We start from the raw sequence: 24,938 nt of genomic DNA on the forward strand, positions 1-24,938 counted from the left end.
GTCCTCCAGGTGATGGTTCACGACCTCTGCTTAACCTTTCCCGCCCCCGCCACAACCACAGTGCACGTTTCGGACATCCTGGAGGTTTATGTGCGTGTGGTAGATAAGGTGAGGAGGAGATCCGATACTGACCTTCACCATGTGTGGCATTCTCTGACCTCTCATATTCCTGTGATGTCTTTAAATGGTGCTCCCGGTGCTGCATTTTCATCTCAAATCCTTTTAAACACGGTGTCCGGTGTCGGGCGTGGAAATGGTCAGACGCAAATAAGCTACAGGAAATCCCGTTTCATCCGATCACTTCATCAGTCACTTAATTCAGAGTGACTAAGAGTCTTTTTTCTTATTAATTAGACGATAATTAATTAGAGAAATAAAAAGAAATTCTGAATATATTCTAATCCTGGTTAACTGAGACAGTTCCTGTTTTCCCCAGAGGTGAACGAATAATCATCCACTAATGAGAATTGTTCAATTGACTTACAGTGATGTATTTTAATGATAATTATTATAACTATTTTGTTAGGTGGAGATCGGAAAGTCTGTGAGAGCGTACGTTCGAGTTTTGGACAACAACAGAAAGCCGTTTCTGGCCAAATATTTTTCTCACATGAATCTGAAACTGAAAGCTGCATCGTCCATCGTGTCTCTGCAGTAAGTGGACAACTCCATCTAAAGCATTTAAAGTGACATGGTGTAGTTTTTTTTATTATTTGTACATGAAAATAAAAGCTTTTTAAAAAAACAAAATACGTTTTTAAACAGACCTTTATCAGAGCACTTTGAGAAGGACACGACTACATTCCTGGTCAAAGGCGTGGTGATCGGTCAGACCAGTATCTCTGCTTTCGTTACCGATAAAAATGGGAGAACGATCACGTCTGCACCACAGCAAATCGAAGTAAATCCTCTTGATTTCTTTAAAGATTTTATACCATTGCTGTCTTTCCTGATAAAGTGCATTGTTGACACATTTTGATTGATTGATTTTGTTTTTAGGTTTTTCCACCTTTCAGGCTGCTCCCGAGGAAGGTCACTCTGATCATCGGGGCAGTGATGCAGGTTAGTTTTCTTATTGTAGATTCTACAGTATTAAAAATGTACGTGTAATAATGCATCATGAAACCAAAAACAATTCTGTTTTTATTAATTAATTCCTCAAAATGATGATTATTAATCAATTCTGTCCACTACATTTCAGATCACATCAGAAGGAGGTCCACAGCCTCAGTCCAACATCCTGTTCTCTTTAAGCGACTCACACATTGCTTCAGTTAACAGCATCGGTCTGGTTCGGGGTGTTGCAGTGGGCAACATGACCGTTACAGGAGTCGTGCAAGCCATCGATACAGAAAGCGGGAAACTGGTGGTGATCTCACAGGTATCACGTCCACTCAGCTTCTCCGTCAAATCAGCCTTCCACGTTCTGCGCATATCTAAAGTTTATTTGCATCGTTTAAAAACGTTAATATGGTTGATGTTTACAGGATCAAGTGCAGGTGGAGGTGGTGCAGCTGAAAGGTGTCCGAATCAGAGCACCGGTCACCAGAATGAAGACTGGCACCATGGTAACTGGACTCCTTCTTTCACCTCTATTATTATTATATTCTCTGGATTGGACTGTAGGTTGAAGCATTGATATACACGAAAGTATTGGGACACCCCTCCAGATCATTGAGTTCAGGTGTTGTTTTCCAGTGAAAGGAACTCTTAATGCTTCAGCTTCATACCAAGACATTTTGGACAATTTCATGCTCTTTGTGGGAACAGTTTGGGGATGACCCCTTCCTGTTCCAACATGACTGCACACCAGTGACCAAAGCAAGGTCCATAAAGACATGGATGAGTGAGTTTGGTGTGGAGGAACTTGACTGGCCTGCACAGAGTCCTGACCTCAACCCCATAGAACACCTTTGGGATGAATTAGAGCCAGACCTACTCGTCCCACATCAGTGCCTGACCTCACAAATGTGCTTCTAGAGGAACGGTCAAAAATCCCCATAAACACACTCCTAAACCTTGTGGAAAGCCTTCCCAGAAGAGTTGAAGCTGTTGTAGCTGTAAAGGGGCGGGACAACTCCATATTACATTCATGTGCATGGAAAGACGTCCCAAAACTTTTGGCCTGGCTTGCTGCTCTAATTTTCTAAGCTTGAAATTGTCCAAAATGTCTTGGTATGAAGCTGAAATGTTAAGAGTTCCTTTCACTGGAACTAAGGGACTGAGATGAACCCCTGAAAAACGCCTGAACTCAGTGATTTGAAGGGGTGTCCCAAAACTTTTGGCAATATAGTGTAACTTAAAATACAATAGGGAAAATTTAATATTACAAAATCATTTGCATATTCACAATCCTTTCTATAAACATCACTCCCTAGATGGACATTTCCCAATTCACATCTAATTTCATTTTGTTCGGGTGACGAACCTCTCACCATATTTCTCAGAGTTTACAAACTCGAGGCTTTTAGCTATGATGCATTTTGTTAAAATCGCCTGAAACTTGATATTTCAGACTACACCAGAAAGTCATTTAATACAGCGTGTTTTGTAAACAGTTAAACATTTCTACCCTTTATCCTCATTAATATTTCCAATATTTGTGAATATTCAATATTCGAGGTAATTTTTTTTAGTTATTTTGCTTTTTATTTTGGATATCCTTTAACAATATGCCTTATTTTGCTATAGTTAATTAGCGTAAAGGTGTTTAAATTGATGCCAGTTTTATTCTTAGATAATTGTACAATTTTCTTAAACTCTCACTCTACAGTTTAAGATTTATTTTGTCCTGCTGTAGATGCCAGTGTATGTGATGGGTTTAACGAGCACCGAGACTCCATTCTCCTTCGGTAACGCTCTTCCAGGACTCACCTTTCACTGGAGCGTAACCAAGAGAGACATCCTGGAGGTCCACACGCGCCATTCAGAGGTGAGAGAACATCAGGACAGCTGCTGGACTCTACAGCATTATGATACAACACTTCTTTTTACACACACTTTAAAGTCTTAGAACTGTCTGTGGTGCATTTTTCAGTTTTTCAGAAATGGATTACTGGCCTTTATTTCAGTGTGTTTTAAACAAGGATGAAGACAAAACTCAGTTGATGGGAATGTTCAGTAAAAACATGTACTCAGTGATAGTCCTGTAGTATGTAAGGCACTTGCTGTGAGACAGGGCTTAGGACTGGTCATGATCTTATTATGAAGAGACAGGGTGTGGTGTAGGGATGCAACAATACAGTTAACCCACAGTTCAACACATACAGCGGTTTTTACCCACGGTTTTTGGTTCGGTTCTGTTCGGTTCTGATGGCTTGGCAAATTAAAGTTTTTTTTCCCCATTATCCTTTGTTTAGGTGACAGGAACAGTAAGATGTGAAGAAGAAAAAAAACTGGTTTAGTTGTAATTCTCTTCATTTTACTTAAATGCAAAAATCAACTTGTACACATTCATAGAGTACTGAAAATAGTGAGATATAAAAATTAGCGCTTGTATGATTTTATTACAGGAGACGGGTTTGGACGGTGCTCTTTTTTTCCTCAATCCACTCTGTAATGACCAGTCACTGTGAGAGAACTCTCTGTAATGACCAGTCACTGTGAGAGAACTCTCTGTAATGACCAGTCACTGTGAGAGAACTCTCTGTAATGACCAGTCACTGTGAGAGAACTCTCTGTAATGACCAGTCACGGTGAGAGAACTCTCTGTAATGACCAGTCACTGTGAGAGAACTCTCTGTAATGACCAGTCAGGGTGAGAGAACACTCTGTAATGACCAGTCACTGTGAGAGAACTCTCTGTAATGACCAGTCACTGTGAGAGAACTCTCTGTAATGACCAGTCACGGTGAGAGAACTCTCTGTAATGACCAGTCACTGTGAGAGAACTCTCTGTAATGACCAGTCACTGTGAGAGAACTCTCTGTAATGACCAGTCACTGTGAGAGAACTCTCTGTAATGACCAGTCACTGTGAGAGAACTCTCTGTAATGACCAGTCACTGTGAGAGAACTCTCTGTAATGACCAGTCACGGTGAGAGAACTCTCTGTAATGACCAGTCACGGTGAGAGAACTCTCTGTAATGACCAGTCACGGTGAGAGAACTCTCTGTAATGACCAGTCACTGTGAGAGAACTCTCTGTAATGACCAGTCAGGGTGAGAGAACACTCTGTAATGACCAGTCACTGTGAGAGAACTCTCTGTAATGACCAGTCACTGTGAGAGAACTCTCTGTAATGACCAGTCACTGTGAGAGAACTCTCTGTAATGACCAGTCACTGTGAGAGAACTCTCTGTAATGACCAGTCACGGTGAGAGAACTCTCTGTAATGACCAGTCACGGTGAGAGAACTCTCTGTAATGACCAGTCACTGTGAGAGAACTCTCTGTAATGACCAGTCAGGGTGAGAGAACACTCTGTAATGACCAGTCACTGTGAGAGAACTCTCTGTAATGACCAGTCACTGTGAGAGAACTCTCTGTAATGACCAGTCACTGTGAGAGAACTCTCTGTAATGACCAGTCACGGTGAGAGAACTCTCTGTAATGACCAGTCACGGTGAGAGAACTCTCTGTAATGACCAGTCACTGTGAGAGAACTCTCTGTAATGACCAGTCACTGTGAGAGAACTCTCTGTAATGACCAGTCATGGTGAGAGAACTCTCTGTAATGACCAGTCACTGTGAGAGAACTCTCTGTAATGACCAGTCACTGTGAGAGAACTCTCTGTAATGACCAGTCAGGGTGAGAGAACACTCTGTAATGACCAGTCACTGTGAGAGAACTCTCTGTAATGACCAGTCAGGGTGAGAGAACACTCTGTAATGACCAGTCACTGTGAGAGAACTCTCTGTAATGACCAGTCACGGTGAGAGAACTCTCTGTAATGACCAGTCACGGTGAGAGAACTCTCTGTAATGACCAGTCAGGGTGAGAGAACTCTCTGTAATGACCAGTCAGGGTGAGAGAACTCTCTGTAATGACCAGTCAGGGTGAGAGAACACTCTGTAATGACCAGTCACTGTGAGAGAACTCTCTGTAATGACCAGTCAGGGTGAGAGAACACTCTGTAATGACCAGTCACTGTGAGAGAACTCTCTGTAATGACCAGTCAGGGTGAGAGAACACTCTGTAATGACCAGTCACTGTGAGAGAACTCTCTGTAATGACCAGTCACGGTGAGAGAACTCTCTGTAATGACCAGTCACGGTGAGAGAACTCTCTGTAATGACCAGTCAGGGTGAGAGAACTCTCTGTAATGACCAGTCAGGGTGAGAGAACTCTCTGTAATGACCAGTCAGGGTGAGAGAACACTCTGTAATGACCAGTCAGGGTGAGAGAACACTCTGTAATGACCAGTCACTGTGAGATAACTCTCTTTTAACCCCCGAGGTCCAACTGTCTGTCATTAAAGCATGTCTTTGTGCTTTAGCCGAATCGTTTTCCTTTTTTGGCGTGTTTTTTCATAGAGTTTGGGGAAAAAAGTGTATAATATTGCTCCACCCGCGGTACACACCACTGACACGGTACCGCGGGTGGAGCGATATTATAAGTTTCTGAAAGCCCACATCACCGATCACAGAAAACGGCTGCAAGTCTTTAGCAATTATTATATTTTTTGTGTCTCTCTGAACCAGTTGTCTGAATGCTGGAAGGGATCAGATAGGGGACTGTTGATTTTGGGTTCCTGTGTTCCCTGCTCTGCCCTCCTGCTTCCACACAGTGATATCTCTGGGTGATGGAGCTGCACATGTGTGGTCATGTTGAAGTATTTCCATGTCAGTAACTCGTGTGGAACGGCGCTTAAACAGTCATTTTTTTGTTTAGTGTTTTTGTTTCATCTCCATCAAAGTCCACAACAAATCCGAAATCTTCCCACACCACAGATCTGAGAGGCGGAGCTTCCTCATGTTCCTGTCTCACTTCACCTCTCTCCAGGGTTAGAGTGAAATCTGACACCAGCATCGCAAGCATGGTCACCGCCCCTAACTTTAGCGCTCACTGATTGGATATTTATTCGAGGGGAGGCGTGTCTGTCTCAGTGCGTAGACATACAGTACAGGCAAACACAAACAGGAAGTTCAGAGAGTAATAAACACAAACAGGAAGTTCAGAGAGTAATAAACACAAACAGGAGGTTCAGAGAGTAATAAACACCAACAGGAAGTTCAGAGAGTAATAAACACAAACAGGAAGTTCAGAGAGTAATAAACACAAACAGGAAGTTCAGAGAGTAATAAACACAAACAGGAAGTTCAGAGAGTAATAAACACAAACAGGAAGTTCAGAGAGTAATAAACACAAACAGGAAGTTCAGAGAGTAATAAACACAAACAGGAAGTTCAGAGAGTAATAAACACATGGTTATTATTCTTTTAAGGAAAAACCGTGGTTCACACACGTGTACTGAACCGTGGAGATCGTACCGAACGCTTCAATATTATATCGAGTATTGTGGCATCCCTAGTGTGGTGGAACTTGACCATGTAATATGAGACTTGTTTTGAGACACACTTGGCTTGACGTGAGAGGAATTGGTGTGAGATTATCTTTTAATAAGATTATTTATTTGTTTGAAATTTAGATTTGGTCTTTAAGCATTTAAGGTGCCAAGATACTCTGAGGTTCTAAAATACACATTCTGTTCAACTGTTTCTCGTCTCCCTCAGGCCTCTGTTAAACTTTCTGCTGAGCACAACTTTGCCATGAGTGTGTCCGGCTGCAGTAAAGGTCGCACTGGACTGAAGGTGGTGGTGCGAACAACGGTTCCTGAAGCAGGGCACTTGTGGGGCAACAAGCTGGAGCTGAGTGATGAGATTCAGATCCAGGTAACTCGTCCTGCCAGAGTTCTCGATCTCTATTTTGTGCATTTTCTCTTCAAATTGCAAGCACTAGGAGAAAAGATGTTCAGTGTGTGTATCCAAACTTTCACTCTGTAATTGTTGTCAGGTGTTTGAGAAATTGCAGCTGCTGAATCCAGAAGTGCAAGCTGAAAAGATTCTGATGTCCCCAAACTCATTATTAAAACTTCAGACCAACCGGTGAGTGCAGACACACACAGCAACACTATGTTTAGAGTCATGTAGAGAACGGGAGAGCTTGGTCACATATTTGTATGATGGTGGTGAAGTATTTGCTGATGTTCCTCTGTGTTCAGGGATGGAGTGGGTTCTCTGTCGTATCAGGTTCTAGACTGTCCTGATGCAGCTCCTCTCATCCATGTGGATGATAACGGCCATCTCACGTCAGGCTCTCTGGCAGGCACAGCGTCCTTACAGATCACCGCTCAGGAGAGCTTCGGAGTCAACCAGACCATTATTATCGCTGTGAAGGTAACGCCATCGTTCTACTCATAATTACATTATAGTGTTGTATAATACATGTTGGTATTGGTGGTGTTCATACTGATGTTCATGTTGGTGGTGTTCATACTGATGTTCATGTTGGTGGTGTTGGTGGTGTTCATACTGATGTTCATGTTGGTGGTGTTGGTGGTGTTCATGTTGGTGGTGTTCATACTGATGTTCATGTTGGTGGTGTTCATACTGATGTTCATGTTGGTGGTGTTGGTGGTGTTCATACTGATGTTCATGTTGGTGGTGTTGGTGGTGTTCATGTTGGTGGTGTTCATACTGATGTTCATGTTGGTGGTGGTGGTGGTGTTCATGTTGGTGGTGTTCATACTGATGTTCATGTTGGTGGTGTTCATACTGATGTTCATGTTGGTGGTGTTCGTGTTGGTGGTGTTGGTGGTGTTGGTGGTGTTCATACTGATGTTCGTGTTGGTGGTGTTCATACTGATGTTCGTGTTGGTGGTGTTCATACTGATGTTCATGTTGGTGGTGTTCATACTGATGTTCATGTTGGTGGTGTTCGTGTTGGTGGTGTTGGTGGTGTTGGTGGTGTTCATACTGATGTTCGTGTTGGTGGTGTTCATACTGATGTTCATGTTGGTGGTGTTCATACTGATGTTCATGTTGGTGGTGTTGGTGGTGTTCGTGTTGGTGGTGTTCGTGTTGGTGGTGTTCATACTGATGTTCATGTTGGTGGTGTTGGTGGTGTTCGTGTTGGTGGTGTTCGTGTTGGTGGTGTTCATACTGATGTTCATGTTGGTGGTGTTCATACTGATGTTCATGTTGGTGGTGTTCATACTGATGTTCGTGTTGGTGGTGTTGGTGGTGTTCGTGTTGGTGGTGTTCATACTGATGTTCATGTTGGTGGTGTTCATACTGATGTTCATGTTGGTGGTGTTGGTGGTGTTCGTGTTGGTGGTGTTCTTGTTGGTGGTGTTCATACTGATGTTCATGTTGGTGGTGTTCGTGTTGGTGGTGTTCGTGTTGGTGGTGTTCGTGTTGGTGGTGTTCTTGTTGGTGGTGTTCATACTGATGTTCATGTTGGTGGTGTTGGTGGTGTTCGTGTTGGTGTTCGTGTTGGTGGTGTTCATACTGATGTTCATGTTGGTGGTGTTCATACTGATGTTCATGTTGGTGGTGTTCATACTGATGTTCGTGTTGGTGGTGTTCATACTGATGTTCATGTTGGTGGTGTTCATACTGATGTTCGTGTTGGTGGTGTTCATACTGATGTTCATGTTGGTGGTGTTCATACTGATGTTCATGTTGGTGGTGTTGGTGGTGTTCATGTTGGTGGTGTTCATACTGATGTTCATGTTGGTGGTGTTGGTGGTGTTCATACTGATGTTCATGTTGGTGGTGTTGGTGGTGTTCATGTTGGTGGTGTTCATACTGATGTTCATGTTGGTGGTGTTGGTGGTGTTCATGTTGGTGGTGTTCATACTGATGTTCATGTTGGTGGTGTTCGTGTTGGTGGTGTTCATACTGATGTTCATGTTGGTGGTGTTCGTGTTGGTGGTGTTCATACTGATGTTCATGTTGGTGGTGTTCATACTGATGTTCATGTTGGTGGTGTTCGTGTTGGTGGTGTTGGTGGTGTTCATACTGATGTTCGTGTTGGTGGTGTTCATACTGATGTTCATGTTGGTGGTGTTCATACTGATGTTCATGTTGGTGGTGTTCATACTGATGTTCGTGTTGGTGGTGTTCATACTGATGTTCATGTTGGTGGTGTTGGTGGTGTTCATGTTGGTGGTGTTCATACTGATGTTCATGTTGGTGGTGTTGGTGGTGTTCATACTGATGTTCATGTTGGTGGTGTTGGTGGTGTTCATGTTGGTGGTGTTCATACTGATGTTCATGTTGGTGGTGTTGGTGGTGTTCATGTTGGTGGTGTTCATACTGATGTTCATGTTGGTGGTGTTCGTGTTGGTGGTGTTGGTGGTGTTGGTGGTGTTCATACTGATGTTCGTGTTGGTGGTGTTCATACTGATGTTCATGTTGGTGGTGTTCATACTGATGTTCATGTTGGTGGTGTTCATACTGATGTTCGTGTTGGTGGTGTTCATACTGATGTTCATGTTGGTGGTGTTCATACTGATGTTCATGTTGGTGGTGTTCATACTGATGTTCGTGTTGGTGGTGTTCATACTGATGTTCATGTTGGTGGTGTTCATACTGATGTTCATGTTGGTGGTGTTCATACTGATGTTCGTGTTGGTGGTGTTCATACTGATGTTCATGTTGGTGGTGTTCATACTGATGTTCGTGTTGGTGGTGTTGGTGGTGTTCATACTGATGTTCATGTTGGTGGTGTTCATACTGATGTTCATGTTGGTGGTGTTGGTGGTGTTCATACTGATGTTCATGTTGGTGGTGTTCATACTGATGTTCATGTTGGTGGTGTTGGTGGTGTTCATACTGATGTTCATGTTGGTGGTGTTGGTGGTGTTCATGTTGGTGGTGTTCATACTGATGTTCATGTTGGTGGTGTTCATACTGATGTTCGTGTTGGTGGTGTTCATACTGATGTTCATGTTGGTGGTGTTCATACTGATGTTCGTGTTGGTGGTGTTCATACTGATGTTCATGTTGGTGGTGTTCATACTGATGTTCGTGTTGGTGGTGTTCATACTGATGTTCGTGTTGGTGGTGTTCATGTTGGTGGTGTTCATGTTGGTGTTGGTGGTGGTGATGGTGTTCATCAAAGTCAAAAGTCAAAGAAACTTTATCGTCACTTCAACCATATATATCAGATGCAGTACACAGTGAAGTGAAACAACGTTCCTCCTAGACCAGAGGTGCTACACAGAACACAAAGTACAGAGACGCAGACAAACACAGAGCTATAACATAGAGATAAAACTAAACTATACTTAAGGTGCAATAAATAAACCAGACATACAACAGAATTGTACAGGATGACGAGACAAACAACATGTAGACCGACTTTTGTTCATGGTGATGTTCAAGATTCAAGAAGCTTTATTGTCATTTCCCCCACAGATATCTGACGCAGTACAGAGTGAAATGAAAAAACGTTTCTCCAGAACCTGGTGCTACAGAAACATACAACATAAAGATCAAACACAAAAAAACAACACAGAGCTAGGACCGAAAGTTCGTCCAAGCCACATAAAGTGCACAGTGTGCAGCTAGGTGCAAACAGAGCAACGACAAGACAGTGCAAAAATAATAAATACAAACAAAAGACAACACAAAAACACAGGACACTTAGCACCGAAAAAATTGTGCAAAAAAGTACAACAGCAGCAGTTGAGGTAGTGCAAATAGAAATAAACATAAATATAACTATATTCCTGTTAGTGTTGATGGTGTTCATGCTGATGTTCCTGTTAGTGTTGATGGTGTTCATGCTGATGTTCCTGTTAGTGTTGGTGGTGTTCATGCTGATGTTCCTGTTAGTGTTGGTGGTGTTCATGCTGATGTTCCTGTTAGTGTTGGTGGTGTTGATGGTGGTCATGCTGGTGCTCATGTTGGTGTTTGTGTTGGTGGTGTTGATGGTGGTCATGCTGGTGTTTGTGTTGGTGTTTGTGTTTGTGTTGGTGGTGTTGATGGTGTTCATGTTGGTGTTCATGTTGGTGTTTGTGTTGGTGGTGTTTGTGTTGGTGTTTGTGTTGGTGGTGTTGATGGTGTTCATGCTGGTGTTTGTGTTGGTGTTTGTGTTGGTGGTGTTGATGGTGTTCATGCTGGTGTTGGTGTTAGTGTTGGTGGTGTTGATGGTGGTCATGCTGGTGTTCATGCTGGTGTTGGTGTTTGTGTTGGTGTTTGTGTTGGTGGTGTTGATGGTGTTCATGCTGGTGTTTGTGTTGGTGTTTGTGTTGGTGGTGTTGATGGTGTTCATGCTGGTGTTGGTGTTAGTGTTGGTGGTGTTGATGGTGGTCATGCTGGTGTTTGTATTGGTGGTGTTGATGGTGTTCATGCTGGTGTTTGTGTTGGTGTTTGTGTTGGTGGTGTTGATGGTGTTCATGCTGGTGTTTGTGTTGGTGGTGTTGATGGTGTTCATGCTGGTGTTGGTGTTAGTGTTGGTGGTGTTGATGGTGGTCATGCTGGTGTTCGTGTTGGTGTTTGTGTTGGTGGTGTTGATGGTGTTCATGCTGGTGTTTGTGTTGGTGTTTGTGTTGGTGGTGTTGATGGTGTTCATGTTGGTGTTCGTGTTGGTGTTTGTGTTGGTGTTTGTGTTGGTGGTGTTCATGCTGGTGTTTGTGTTGGTGTTTGTGTTGGTGGTGTTGATGGTGTTCATGCTGGTGTTTGTGTTGGTGGTGTTGATGGTGTTCATGTTGGTGTTCATGTTGGTGTTTGTGTTGGTGTTTGTGTTGGTGGTGTTGATGGTGTTCATGCTGGTGTTTGTGTTGGTGGTGTTGATGGTGTTCATGCTGGTGTTTGTGTTGGTGGTGGTGTTGATGGTGTTCATGCTGGTGTTTGTGTTGGTGGTGTTGATGGTGTTCATGCTGGTGTTTGTGTTGGTGGTGTTGATGGTGTTCATGCTGGTGTTTGTGTTGGTGTTTGTGTTGGTGGTGGTGTTGATGGTGTTCATGCTGGTGTTTGTGTTGGTGGTGTTGATGGTGTTCATGCTGGTGTTTGTGTTGGTGGTGGTGTTGGTGGTGTTCATGCTGGTGTTTGTGTTGGTGTTTGTGTTGGTGGTGTTGATGGTGTTCATGCTGGTGTTCATGTTTGTGTTGGTGTTCATGCTGGTGTTCATGCTGGTGTTTGTGTTGGTGTTTGTGTTGGTGGTGTTGATGGTGTTCATGTTGGTGTTTGTGTTAGTGGTGTTGATGGTGGTCATGCTGGTGTTTGTGTTGGTGGTGTTGATGGTGTTCATGCTGGTGTTTGTGTTGGTGGTGGTGTTGGTGGTGTTGATGGTGTTCATGCTGGTGTTCATGCTGGTGTTTGTGTTGGTGTTTGTGTTGGTGGTGTTGATGGTGTTCATGCTGGTGTTTGTGTTGGTGGTGTTGATGGTGTTCATGCTGGTGTTTGTGTTGGTGTTTGTGTTGGTGGTGTTGATGGTGTTCATGCTGGTGTTTGTGTTGGTGGTGTTGATGGTGTTCATGTTGGTGTTTGTGTTGGTGTTTGTGTTGGTGGTGTTGATGGTGTTCATGCTGGTGTTTGTGTTGGTGTTTGTGTTGGTGGTGTTGATGGTGTTCATGCTGGTGTTTGTGTTGGTGGTGTTGATGGTGTTCATGTTGGTGTTTGTGTTGGTGTTTGTGTTGGTGGTGTTGATGGTGTTCATGCTGGTGTTTGTGTTGGTGTTTGTGTTGGTGGTGTTGATGGTGTTCATGCTGGTGTTCATGTTTGTGTTGGTGTTTGTGTTGGTGGTGTTGATGGTGTTCATGTTGGTGTTCATGTTGGTGTTTGTGTTGGTGGTGTTTGTGTTGGTGTTTGTGTTGGTGGTGTTGATGGTGTTCATGTTGGTGTTTGTGTTGGTGTTTGTGTTGGTGGTGTTGATGGTGTTCATGCTGGTGTTTGTGTTGGTGTTTGTGTTGGTGGTGTTGATGGTGTTCATGTTGGTGTTTGTGTTGGTGTTTGTGTTGGTGGTGTTGATGGTGTTCATGCTGGTGTTTGTGTTGGTGGTGTTGATGGTGTTCATGCTGGTGTTTGTGTTGGTGGTGTTGATGGTGTTCATGTTGGTGTTCATGTTGGTGTTTGTGTTGGTGTTTGTGTTGGTGGTGTTGATGGTGTTCATGCTGGTGTTTGTGTTGGTGGTGTTGATGGTGTTCATGCTGGTGTTTGTGTTGGTGGTGGTGTTGATGGTGTTCATGCTGGTGTTTGTGTTGGTGGTGTTGATGGTGTTCATGCTGGTGTTTGTGTTGGTGGTGTTGATGGTGTTCATGCTGGTGTTTGTGTTGGTGGTGGTGTTGGTGGTGTTCATGCTGGTGTTTGTGTTGGTGTTTGTGTTGGTGGTGTTGATGGTGTTCATGTTTGTGTTGGTGTTCATGCTGGTGTTCATGCTGGTGTTTGTGTTGGTGTTTGTGTTGGTGGTGTTGATGGTGTTCATGCTGGTGTTCATGTTTGTGTTGGTGTTCATGCTGGTGTTCATGCTGGTGTTTGTGTTGGTGTTTGTGTTGGTGGTGTTGATGGTGTTCATGTTGGTGTTTGTGTTAGTGGTGTTGATGGTGGTCATGCTGGTGTTTGTGTTGGTGGTGTTGATGGTGTTCATGCTGGTGTTTGTGTTGGTGTTTGTGTTGGTGGTGTTGATGGTGTTCATGCTGGTGTTTGTGTTGGTGGTGTTGATGGTGTTCATGCTGGTGTTTGTGTTGGTGTTTGTGTTGGTGGTGTTGATGGTGTTCATGCTGGTGTTTGTGTTGGTGGTGTTGATGGTGTTCATGTTGGTGTTTGTGTTGGTGTTTGTGTTGGTGGTGTTGATGGTGTTCATGCTGGTGTTTGTGTTGGTGTTTGTGTTGGTGGTGTTGATGGTGTTCATGCTGGTGTTTGTGTTGGTGTTTGTGTTGGTGGTGTTGATGGTGTTCATGTTGGTGTTTGTGTTGGTGTTTGTGTTGGTGGTGTTGATGGTGTTCATGCTGGTGTTTGTGTTGGTGGTGGTGTTGATGGTGTTCATGCTGGTGTTTGTGTTGGTGTTTGTGTTGGTGGTGTTGATGTTCATGTTGGTGTTTGTGTTGGTGGTGTTGATGGTGTTCATGCTGGTGTTCATGTTTGTGTTGGTGTTTGTGTTGGTGGTGTTGATGGTGTTCATGTTGGTGTTTGTGTTGGTGGTGTTTGTGTTGGTGTTTGTGTTGGTGGTGTTGATGGTGTTCATGCTGGTGTTTTGTTGGTGTTAGTGTTGGTGGTGTTGATGGTGGTCATGCTGGTGTTTGTGTTGGTGGTGTTGATGGTGTTCATGCTGGTGTTTGTGTTGGTGGTGTTGATGGTGTTCATGCTGGTGTTTGTGTTGGTGGTGTTGATGGTGTTCATGCTGGTGTTTGTGTTGGTGGTGTTGATGGTGTTCATGCTGGTGTTTGTGTTGGTGGTGTTGATGGTGTTCATGCTGGTGTTTGTGTTGGTGGTGTTGATGGTGTTCATGCTGGTGTTTGTGTTGGTGGTGGTGTTGGTGGTGGTGTTGATGGTGTTCATGCTGGTGTTTGTGTTGGTGGTGTTGATGGTGTTCATGCTGGTGTTTGTGTTGGTGGTGGTGTTGGTGGTGTTCATGCTGGTGTTTGTGTTGGTGTTTGTGTTGGTGGTGTTGATGGTGTTCATGCTGGTGTTCATGTTTGTGTTGGTGTTCATGCTGGTGTTCATGCTGGTGTTTGTGTTGGTGTTTGTGTTGGTGGTGTTGATGGTGTTCATGTTGGTGTTTGTGTTAGTGGTGTTGATGGTGGTCATGCTGGTGTTTGTGTTGGTGGTGTTGATGGTGTTCATGCTGGTGTTTGTGTTGGTGTTTGTGTTGGTGGTGTTGATGGTGTTCATGCTGGTGTTTGTGTTGGTGGTGTTGATGGTGTTCATGCTGGTGTTTGTGTTGGTGTTTGTGTTGGTGGTGTTGATGGTGTTCATGCTGGTGTTTGTGTTGGTGGTGTTGATGGTGTTCATGCTGGTGTTTGTGTTGGTGTTTGTGTTGGTGGTGTTGATGGTGTTCATGCTGGTGTTTGTGTTGGTGGTGTTGATGGTGTTCATGTTGGTGTTTGTGTTGGTGTTTGTGTTGGTGGTGTTGATGGTGTTCATGTTGGTGTTTGTGTTGGTGGTGTTGATGGTGTTCATGCTGGTGTTCATGTTTGTGTTGGTGTTGATGGTGTTCATGCTGGTGTTTGTGTTGGTGGTGTTGATGGTGTTCATGCTGGTGTTTGTGTTGGTGTTGATGGTGTTCATGCTGGTGTTTGTGTTGGTGGTGTTGATGGTGTTCATGCTGGTGTTTGTGTTGGTGGTGTTGATGGTGTTCATGCTGGTGTTTGTGTTGGTGGTGTTGATGGTGTTCATGCTGGTGTTTGTGTTGGTGTTTGTGTTGGTGGTGTTGATGGTGTTCATGCTGGTGTTTGTGTTGGTGTTGATGGTGTTCATGCTGGTGTTTGTGTTGGTGTTTGTGTTGGTGGTGTTGATGGTGTTCATGCTGGTGTTTGTGTTGGTGGTGTTGATGGTGTTCATGCTGGTGTTTGTGTTGGTGGTGTTGATGGTGTTCATGCTGGTGTTTGTGTTGGTGTTTGTGTTGGTGGTGTTGATGGTGTTCATGCTGGTGTTTGTGTTGGTGGTGTTGATGGTGTTCATGCTGGTGTTTGTGTTGGTGTTTGTGTTGGTGGTGTTGATGGTGTTCATGCTGGTGTTTGTGTTGGTGGTGTTGATGGTGTTCATGTTGGTGTTTGTGTTGGTGGTGTTGATGGTGTTCATGCTGGTGTTTGTGTTGGTGGTGTTGATGGTGTTCATGTTGGTGTTTGTGTTGGTGGTGTTGATGGTGTTCATGCTGGTGTTCATGTTTGTGTTGGTGTTGATGGTGTTCATGCTGGTGTTTGTGTTGGTGGTGTTGATGGTGTTCATGTTGGTGTTTGTGTTGGTGGTGTTAATTGCATTTCTCTGTAGGTGATTGTGTTGGTGTTTGTGGTGGTGGTAATGTTCATGCTGATGATGGTGTTTCCAGGTGGTGACTGTGTCCTACCTGAGACTGAGCACCGGTCCAGTTTTCTACACCTCTAACAGGGAGACACTGTCGGCGTTCCCTCTCGGCTCTGTCCTCACCTTCACTGTCCACTTCCATGACAGCAGTGGTGAAGCGCTGCACAGCCACAACTCCCAGCTCACCTTCTCCACCAACAGGTACACCTTCACTCTTGACTAATGCTCAAATAAGTGCCCTAGTACAAATTATTTAAAATTAAAAAAACCCAAATATTTATATGCATGGAATTGTAAATAATAATGAGTATTACAATTAAATAATAATGAGTTATTTCATTTGTACAAAGTTTTTTTTTTTTTTTTTTTAAACATATTTATTTTGGAAATTTTTATTTATTTATTTTTCTCCATTTGCGCATGAACAAATAGATTTAATGAGCAGCAAGAGGAACAAACACAAGACTGTCTGCCCCAGGAGGAGAACTTACATACACCAAACACTTCCTCATAGTTCCTCCTGAGAGAGAGAGAGAGAGAGAGAGGGGAGGGGGAGATTAACAGACAGTAGGTGTGTTTACATGGACACTTGTAATCCGATCATAACAGGACTAGAAGCACAATCAGATTAAAAAAGTGTCATGTAAACACATCAATCGCATGGAATTTGCCACATCCGATTAAAATTTCATTGGGATGGTAAGGGGTGGTTTAAACCATTTTTAGTCCGATCGAGAGGACGTGTAAACACTTAATCAGATGGAATATGTTCCTGGAAAGTTCTGCGCATGTGCAGTGACGTATGACGTACGGAGGTTTTCGTGGACTGCGCATGTCAGAAGATCTAATCCGATTCTGATCATGTGTCATGTAAACGCGCATAACAATCTGATTACTTTATACCGCGTTCATGTAAACGCTACGATCAGATTCGTCAATCTGATTGAATTCAGTCCGATCTAATTAAAAAGTGTCCATGTAAATGCACCTAGTGAGAGAGAGAAATGGATGTAGAGCATTATTCAGACTGAGAAAAAAAGACAGCGCGACAGATACAGAGAGACAGGAAGAGAGACAGACAGGTGCACTATATTGCCAAAAGTATTGGGACACCCCTCCAAATCATTAGACATGCAGACTGTTTCTACACACATCTGTGAAAGAATGGGTCTCTCTCAGGAGATCAGTGAATTCCAGTGTGGTACTGTGATAGGGTTCCTCCTGGGCAATAAGTCCATTCCTGACATTTCCTCACTACTAAATATTCCACACTCAACTGTTAGTGGTGTTATAACAAAGTGGAAGCAACTGGGAACAACAGAAACTCCAGAAAGTTGTAGACCAGGTACAATCACAGAGCAGGGTGTCTATAGCTACAGACCTCCAAACTTCGTGTGGTCTTCAGATTAGCTCAAGAACAGTGTGTAGAGAGCTTCATGGAACGGGTTTTCATGGTTGAGGAGCTGCATCCTAGCCTTACATCACCAAGTGCAATGCAAAGTGTGTAAAGCTGACCCCGCTACTGGACTCTAGAGCAGTGGAGATGTGTTCTCTGGAGTGACCAATCACTCTTCTCTGTTTGGAAATCTGATGGACGAGTCTGGGTTTGGCGGTTGGCAGGAGAACGGTACTTACCTGACCGCATTGTGCCAAGTTTAAAGTTTGTTGGAGGGGGGTTATGGTGTGGGGTTTTTCAGGGGTTGGGCTCCGCCCCTTAGTTCCAGTGAAAGGAACTCTTAATGCTTCAGCTTCATACCAAGACATTTTGGACAATTTCATGCTCTTTGTGGGAACAGTTTGGGGATGACCCCTTCCTGTTCCAACATGACTGCACACCAGTGACCAAAGCAACGTCCATAAAGACATGGAAGAGTGAGTTTGGTGTGGAGGAACTTGACTGGCCTGCACAGAGTCCTGACCTCAACCCCATAGAACACCTTTGGGATGCATTAGAGCGGAGACTGTGAGCCAGGCCTCCTTGTCCACCAACAGTGCCTGACCTCACAAATGTGCTTCTAGAACATAGGTGTCAAACCGGATCCACAAAGGGCCATGTGGGTGCAGGTTTTCATTCCAACCAAGCAGAAGCCACACCTGATTCCACCTGTTCCACCAATCAACTGATTTTGGCTTTCAGTAGACTCGGGTGTGGCTTCTGCTTGGTTGGAATGAAAACCTGCACCCACATGGCCCTTTGTGGATCCGGTTTGACACCTGTGTTCTAGAGGAACGGTCAAAAATTCCCATAAACACACTCCTAAACCTTGTGGAAAGCCTTCCCAGAAGAGTTGAAGCAAAACTTTTGGCAATATAAATATATACAATATACTTTAAAACTGATAGTTATGTAATCTTATTTACAATAAACTTTATAATATATAATAAATATCTGTAAAATAAATAAACATTTCTGCTCAAGAATGTGATGATGCGTATATATGTTTTTAACTGACTCTGGCTTATTGTCTGTGTGTGTGTGTGTGTGTGTGTGTGTGTGTGTGTGTGTAGGGATGACCTGGTGCAGGTGGGTAAAGGTGTGAGTAACAGCTCTCTCACAGTGAGGACAGTAAACGTGGGTTTGACGCTGTTGAGCGTTTGGGATTCGGAGCAGAGCAGCCTGGTGGATTACGTCGCTCTTCCCGTTCATCACGCCATTCAGCCGGCTGACGCCCACAACCTGGTGCCCGCTGACGTGGTGTGTTTTTCAGCTCAGCTTTTTAGCCATGAAGGTGAGTTCATAACACCACGTTCATTCTGATTGGTCAGAAGTTGTACAGTACTTTCGATTTAATAATAATAATAATATTTATCCTGACATATTTTGTCAGGGCTGTCAGGAACGTGGAGCTCTTCATCCAGCTCTATCCTGGAGATCCATCCCAAAACGGGTGTGGCTGTAGCTCGAGACGTGGGAACGGTGACAGTTTATTATGAGATACCAGGACAACTGCGCACTTACAGAGAGGTGATGAACAATACATTTCCTTATACACTTAAAATGCATTATAATGCTTCACATCACTGTAGGGTGGATGTAGGACCAGCTAGACTGTACTGAGTGTGTGTGTGTGTGTGTGTGTGTGTGTGTGTGTGTGTTTAGGTGGTTGTGAACAGCATCTCCAGGACAGTCGCTATGGTTCCCTCAGATTCTTTGAGAAATGAGAGAGAGACCAAAGTGCACCTGACCACCAGAGAACGAGGAACCAACCTTATAGGTACGCCAAGCAGAGGAAATAAATATTCGATTCTTCCTGTCTGGAAATTTCAGACGGAATTTAAACACAGTGTGGTTATTAAACAAGTTGGCAGCTCTTGATTATTAGATAATCCTGTCTCTACAGGAAGCTGCTCACTCACTCAGTTGGAAAGCATCGCATCTCTGCAGCCAGAGAAGTCCATCAGCTGCCATCTGCAGTTCACCAGCGATGCCGTGGACTTCTCCGCTCACGACGTCTATCACACACACACTACTTTCGACACCAGCACAGGTGTGTGTGTGTGTGTTTGAATACACCTGGTGTACGGTTTCTGATTGTTGGTCTTGTGTTGTAAAATGGAGGAGAGCGTCAGATTTAAACGTGTGAGACTCTGTGTGCTGCAGGTGTCTACAGCTGTGCGCTGACCCTCGGCCCGTTGACGGAGCAGCAGGTGAAGGTCCTGGGCATGTCCATGAGCAGCGTAAGGGTGGAGGCGGATGTGGAGGGAAGTCGTTTTTCAGGAGAGCGAGTCAGTGCTGAGCTGCAGGTGAATCCCGGGTTCTATGCGGATCAGACGCACATCATTCTGAGCAGCCAGCACACCACCGCTGAGCTCAGTGTGTTCGGAGCCATGGGACTGTTGCAGCATCTTCAGGTACATCACTTCACTCCCACATCACTCCAATATAACGCACAGCTCCTGTAGTGATGCTCACTAGGTTAGCTCTCACTCGCTAGGCTAGCTTTTAGCTCAGTACATTTCAAATATGTGTTGTGAGCAGAAGGGTGAGTTATTACTGTGAGGGAGAGAGAGAGTGACAGAGAGAGAGAGACACAGACAGAGGGAGAGAGAGAAAGTGGAAAAGAGAGAGGGAGACAGAGAGGGAGAGAGAGAGAATAAGAGAGAGAAAAAGAAGAGAGAGTGAAGTGAGGGAGACAGACAGAGAGAGAGTGACGATGTGAGAGAAGGAGAGAGAGAGAAAGGAGAAGGAGAGAGTGATAAAGAGAGGAAGAGAGAGTGACCGAGAGAGAAAGGAGAGAGAGAATGATAGAGAGAGGGAAAGGGAATTGGAGAGAGAGAAAGGAGAAAGAATGATGGAGAGAGAAAGGAGAGGGAGAGAGAGAAAGGAGAGAGACCATAAGGAAACTGACCGAGAAAGTGGGACTGAGTTTAAAATAGGTGTGTGTGTGTGTGCGCGCGTGTGTGCATGCGTGCGTGTGCGTGCGTGTGTGTGTGTGTGTGCGTGCGTGTGTGCGCGTGCGCGTGCGTGTGTGCGTGTGTGTGTGCGTGTGTGTGTGCGTGCGTGTGCGTGTGTATGTGTGCGCACTCTCTCCTTGCCCTGACCTGTAGGTGAAGTCGAGCTCTCCCTCCATCCTGGTCCGGGAGAAGGAGGTCTCCTCCACCTACCCGAGCTTCATCAGATACACCGTGACCCTGCTTAACCTGTGGGACATCACGTCCGCCTCTCTGACCGTGTCCAGTCCCAGCAGCACACAGCAGCTGCTCATCCCCATCACTGTTGTAAACACTGTAGACACCGGCTCCACCAGCAGAGGTGCTCTGTTCCATTCTTTCCATCTTTCAGCTCAGGAACATCAGAGAGCTTGGAGCTTCGCTTCAGCTTTACACAGATTTGTTCCTTAACTCAGAACAATAGCCTCTGATTTTATTCATAATTACAATAAACAGAAAATATTACTGGATAAATATCAGTGGATTCGGTCTTGATGTTTTCAGGGTCAGAGGTCAGCGTGTTGATAGATGTGCTTGTTATTCCTGTGTTTGACCGCAGGCGTGGGAGGAGGAGAGGGAGTCGGGATCCTGCAGCAGTTTATGGACTCCTATCAGGTCATGTTCTTCACCCTGTTCGCTGTCCTGGCCGGTACGGCGGTCATTGTTATCGGTAAGCATCTCAATTCGCCCAGCACTCGTACTAACTGCGCTGTGTTTATTTTCTGTGTGTTAGGTTTCCATAGCAACATGTTCATCCACGTGTGTCGACTTTTAACTCGTATGCGATCGATATTTCTCCATCAAAATGCACAAAATTTCACATTTAAAAAGGAATGTTTGCAGTTTTTAGCGATTATACACCACTTATTTAATGGTTTCTGAAATATTTGAGGTGAACTTTGAATAATTATACCGAAGTTCGAAAGCTCCTCCTTTTCTCTGATTGGTCGAAATCAAATTTCCATAAATCAACAATGAGTATGCGCATTTTGAATAGATAAAACCCCGCCCTCTTCAAAACCGCGTCCGTGTGTGAGCCAGTGACATCATCAAATGTATTGAAACACGCTACACCATGTAAAAGGTCATTTTATTAGCTTTTTAAACATTACATTTGAGGAAATAAAATCTCCTCCATTTCCTGCCCAATTCCGACTCTTCCTCCTGTTACAAGATCAGATTAAATTCCTTGAAGTTTTTTTTCCCCTCTCGTATCTGTTACAGCTTCTTCTTCTTTCTTTTTTTTTTAATCCGTTATTCGATCCCGTGCATCTGGTCAGCAGTCTGTAACACTTCCTCTGCAGCGGTCAGTCTATCTGAAGCTAAGTGTGATGGTGTGCTGATGGATTTCTTTTTTTTCTTCTCGTCCTCCACAGTGTGTCATGCCATCTTCTCTCCCAGAGACCCACCGGTCCATCCTGCCTTCATCCAGAAAACTCCGCCCCCTCCAGGTACCGCCCACACCCACTGCTACACCTGCTGCAGTCTAAACTCACTGGTTTTTTTAATCTTTTTTAACTTCGTCTTGTTTGTTTTTGTTTTTCCCCTGCTGTAGCGTCTCCGGCGGCGAGTCGCTTTAACCAGACGCTTCACTCGTCTGGCCTGAGGACTAGCCCCAAGCTGTTCTCTCCAGACTACAACTCTCGATGAGGTCAGCCTCAGACGTGCGGCCGGCCTGCTTCAAGTGCCTTTAATACCAAGACAACCATATACCACTCTGTGTGTGTGTGTGTGTATTGCTTCCTTTTGCTAATTTGTTTTGTTTTTAATTTGGTTGGTTGTTTGTTTTTTATTTGTTTATTTATGATAGCGAACAATATTCTACCTTGTTTTTTTTTTCTTTTGTAACTCTGGGCATTTTTATTCCGATCCATCTGATGAATCTGTGAACACGTGAAAAGAAAAAAAGAAAAGAAAACTCAGGACCTCACATCCAACCTGATCATGATGTGATGTAGCGCCTTATTATTATTATTATTATTATTATTAGAGTATTGTGAATGTAGGCACAGAGCCGTCACTGAATCCGTCCTCGCTATGCATCACTGAAAATGTGTGAAAAATATCCTTGGCCAGTGTTTTTTGTTGTTTTTTCCATGAAGTGATGATGTTTCTACTGTTTCTGACGAAGTTTAAAAAGCATCTCGTCCGATCCACTGGGCAGCTTCTCCTGGACTCGTGTGAAATAACTGGACACAAGTTTCTGCTTTCACTGGAGGTACAAAAGTCTGAGCCAGCTCGCAGGAAAGAAGTCCCATAATTATAATAATAATAACCTCAAGAAGCGATGTGCGGGGGCCAAGCACCGTTTCCTGCTCTGTCCCAGAGTGGCTAGTCATTCTAGACGGTCACTTGGTTCGGACACTTGCACGAGGAGAATCTCCGCACGCAGATGAACCCCAACAGCACTGTACAACATTTCAGTAGGATCTCCTTTACACTGCTGGAAATAAGAGTTATCTGAATTGAATTGAATTGAAATGAATCCTGTGGATGGCCACGCCCCAACTTCTCACACATGACCTCAGTGTTCAGTTCTTTAGCGTTGGAGCCGTCTAAAATCCGTCTAAACTGATTGAGGAAATGAAGCCTCACTGTTCTGGTGTTCTGGATTTTGTTGTTTAGAAACATGTTTTTGCAAAAATCCAAAGCACTCATTCTGCAAACGTATTTTTGAAATATCAGGATCAGCTAGTTCATCCTCGACGCCATGAGCTTTAGAGACAAAGAAAAATCCAGATGAAGATTCCAGTCTCTAGGTGCTTGGCCCCATAATCATTTATTTCAAACTAATATAATACACTTACAGAATTATAAAGAAATTCTATTCGATTTATTCATAAAATTTATAATAATGACATTTTCTTCAAACACACACCCCGTGCTGTTCTGGTCCATAATTTAACAAAAAATCTGTCAGAATTGGATTATTGTTTTTTAATTATTGTAGAATTAAAATGATGATGCAGGCTAACACCTGGCTAACGCTGTACATTAGCCATGAACACCAGAGATCATTACACAGGGTTTTGAGCAAAGGTTTAATGTGAATAAATCTTTATTTTTTATTTATTTTTGTCCTAAGGGTGCACACACACATTCCTCTTGTGTTAAGGCTTCACTTCAGGAAACCTAAAACCAAAACCATGATTCAAATTATTTCTGTTTCCTGAATTTTTGACGTTTTAGAGGAAATAGTGTGTTTGGTGCAGGACTTTTAAACTCTTTTTTTTGTTTTGTTTTACCAGGATTCCTCACGTATTCAGACCTATTCTCTTTCCAGGTGTCTTTTGTGAATTTTGTGAATTGTTTTGATCAAAATTGTGAATTTTTTTAGCGGTATACCTCAGAGGTCAGGTCTAGGCACCATGTTAGTTCTTCAGTTAGAAGACTGCAGCAGCGTATAAAATATAATTCTGTTTGTTTTTAATTTTCTTGGGTGAATCTTCAACAGTGTGCCTTTTTTAAATTCAGTTCTGTTTCAACATTTGTTTGCTGATTTGTTTTTTTGGGGATTAAAAACCTTTTTTCTAAAAACCTTGTTGGAGTTTTTATTCCTCTGGATTCTCCTCATCCAAGTGATGTTCCAGATGTTGAATTTAATTTAGATAAATAAAGTGCTTTTTTTGTAATTTTGTTCTTAACTCTGAGAGAGGTTTACACCCATCACAGTGGAGTCTAAAGCATTTATCACCTTTATTTATTTGAATCACTTTTCACAGAATAAATTTCTAAATCCAAACAAATCTTATAAAACTTTTCCTGTTCCTGTAACCGAAGCTAAAATAAGTCAATTAAATTATTTGCCCAGGTGCTGGTATTTTAAAATTTCTAAATTGTTTACAAATAACAAATTTTACAAAAAAATAAGTAATATAAGTAAACTCGGAGAATAAAGTGCAAATTTAGCCTTAAATATTTTATCATATGATTATTATTATTATTATTTATCTGTTTTTGTTTATTATTCGGTTCTCGCGCTGTAGTAGACGGTATGTACGCAGTGGTGACGTCAGCAGCAGCTTAGACACGCGTGTCATTTACAGCCTCTGTTTTGAATCGAAAAGAATCGGTTCGTATGAATCAGTGTTCAGAGTTGCGGTGTGGTGAAGAGGAGGAAGAGGAGAGGGAGGAGGAAAGTTTGCAGCTGGTGCAGTCTGTGTGTCCGGTACTCAGCGCTATGACGGTGACGGACTCGGGCGGCGCGCGCCTGCAGGACTGGACCGAGCTACCTACAATAAACACGGATGTTGGTGGAGTTTGAACTTGAGCAGAGCGATGGAGAGTCCCGGTCAGGGAAAGTGTCGGGGTCCCGGTTCGGGTGAGAAGCCCAGCAAGGCGGCGGAGTGTCTGAGCGAGCTGAACCGGATCATTGAGGCGCAGCACGAGCTCCTGGAGCGGCAGAGGGCACGGATCACAGAGCTCGAGCTGCAGGTCGCCGAACTGCGCAGCCGCAACGCGCGCGTGCACGAGGAGTACAAGAGGCACTTGCGCACGTGCACCCTGCAGCAGCGGCAGCAGCATCAGCAGCACAATAACCATCACAACATCAGCACGAGCGCTATCTCTGCTTTAACAGCCATTCAGGAGAAGTAA

The 24,938-nt window shown here is 43.8% G+C and overlaps 2 protein-coding genes across 5 annotated transcripts in view; both read left to right on the plus strand.

The window, feature by feature from the left end:
• Positions 1–23,879, plus strand: part of nup210 (nucleoporin 210) — a 41,110-nt gene extending 17,231 nt beyond the window's left edge. For 2 of the 3 annotated variants that reach the window (XM_058410161.1, XM_058410162.1), the window contains exons 22-41: positions 1–108; positions 527–654; positions 766–901; positions 1,000–1,062; positions 1,202–1,381; positions 1,488–1,568; positions 2,801–2,932; positions 6,675–6,833; positions 6,955–7,046; positions 7,163–7,337; positions 15,937–16,112; positions 18,420–18,640; positions 18,740–18,876; positions 19,012–19,126; positions 19,253–19,399; positions 19,513–19,763; positions 20,460–20,664; positions 20,902–21,012; positions 21,719–21,793; positions 21,898–23,879. The exon at positions 1–108 is cut by the window's left edge and continues 21 nt beyond it. In XM_058410161.1, the coding sequence (XP_058266144.1) occupies positions 1–108; positions 527–654; positions 766–901; positions 1,000–1,062; positions 1,202–1,381; positions 1,488–1,568; positions 2,801–2,932; positions 6,675–6,833; positions 6,955–7,046; positions 7,163–7,337; positions 15,937–16,112; positions 18,420–18,640; positions 18,740–18,876; positions 19,012–19,126; positions 19,253–19,399; positions 19,513–19,763; positions 20,460–20,664; positions 20,902–21,012; positions 21,719–21,793; positions 21,898–21,992 (2,787 nt within the window). In that variant the 3' untranslated portion in view covers positions 21,993–23,879. Of the gene's footprint in view, positions 109–526; positions 655–765; positions 902–999; positions 1,063–1,201; positions 1,382–1,487; positions 1,569–2,800; positions 2,933–6,674; positions 6,834–6,954; positions 7,047–7,162; positions 7,338–15,936; positions 16,113–18,419; positions 18,641–18,739; positions 18,877–19,011; positions 19,127–19,252; positions 19,400–19,512; positions 19,764–20,453; positions 20,665–20,901; positions 21,013–21,718; positions 21,794–21,897 lie in introns of those variants that run through there. The other variant, XM_058410163.1, reaches the window with a different exon arrangement.
• Positions 23,880–24,466: 587 nt separating this feature from the next.
• iqsec1a (IQ motif and Sec7 domain ArfGEF 1a) overlaps positions 24,467–24,938 on the plus strand; it is a 137,300-nt gene continuing 136,828 nt past the window's right edge. Inside the window, exon 1 of one of the 2 annotated variants that reach the window (XM_058409155.1) lies at positions 24,467–24,934. In XM_058409155.1, coding sequence (XP_058265138.1) covers positions 24,621–24,934 — 314 coding nt within the window. In that variant the 5' untranslated portion in view covers positions 24,467–24,620. The remainder of the gene's footprint in view (positions 24,935–24,938) is intronic. The other variant, XM_058409161.1, reaches the window with a different exon arrangement.

This window comes from Hemibagrus wyckioides, linkage group LG15 (genome assembly GCF_019097595.1).
Source record: "Hemibagrus wyckioides isolate EC202008001 linkage group LG15, SWU_Hwy_1.0, whole genome shotgun sequence".
In the NCBI taxonomy this organism is placed as follows: domain Eukaryota; kingdom Metazoa; phylum Chordata; class Actinopteri; order Siluriformes; family Bagridae; genus Hemibagrus; species Hemibagrus wyckioides.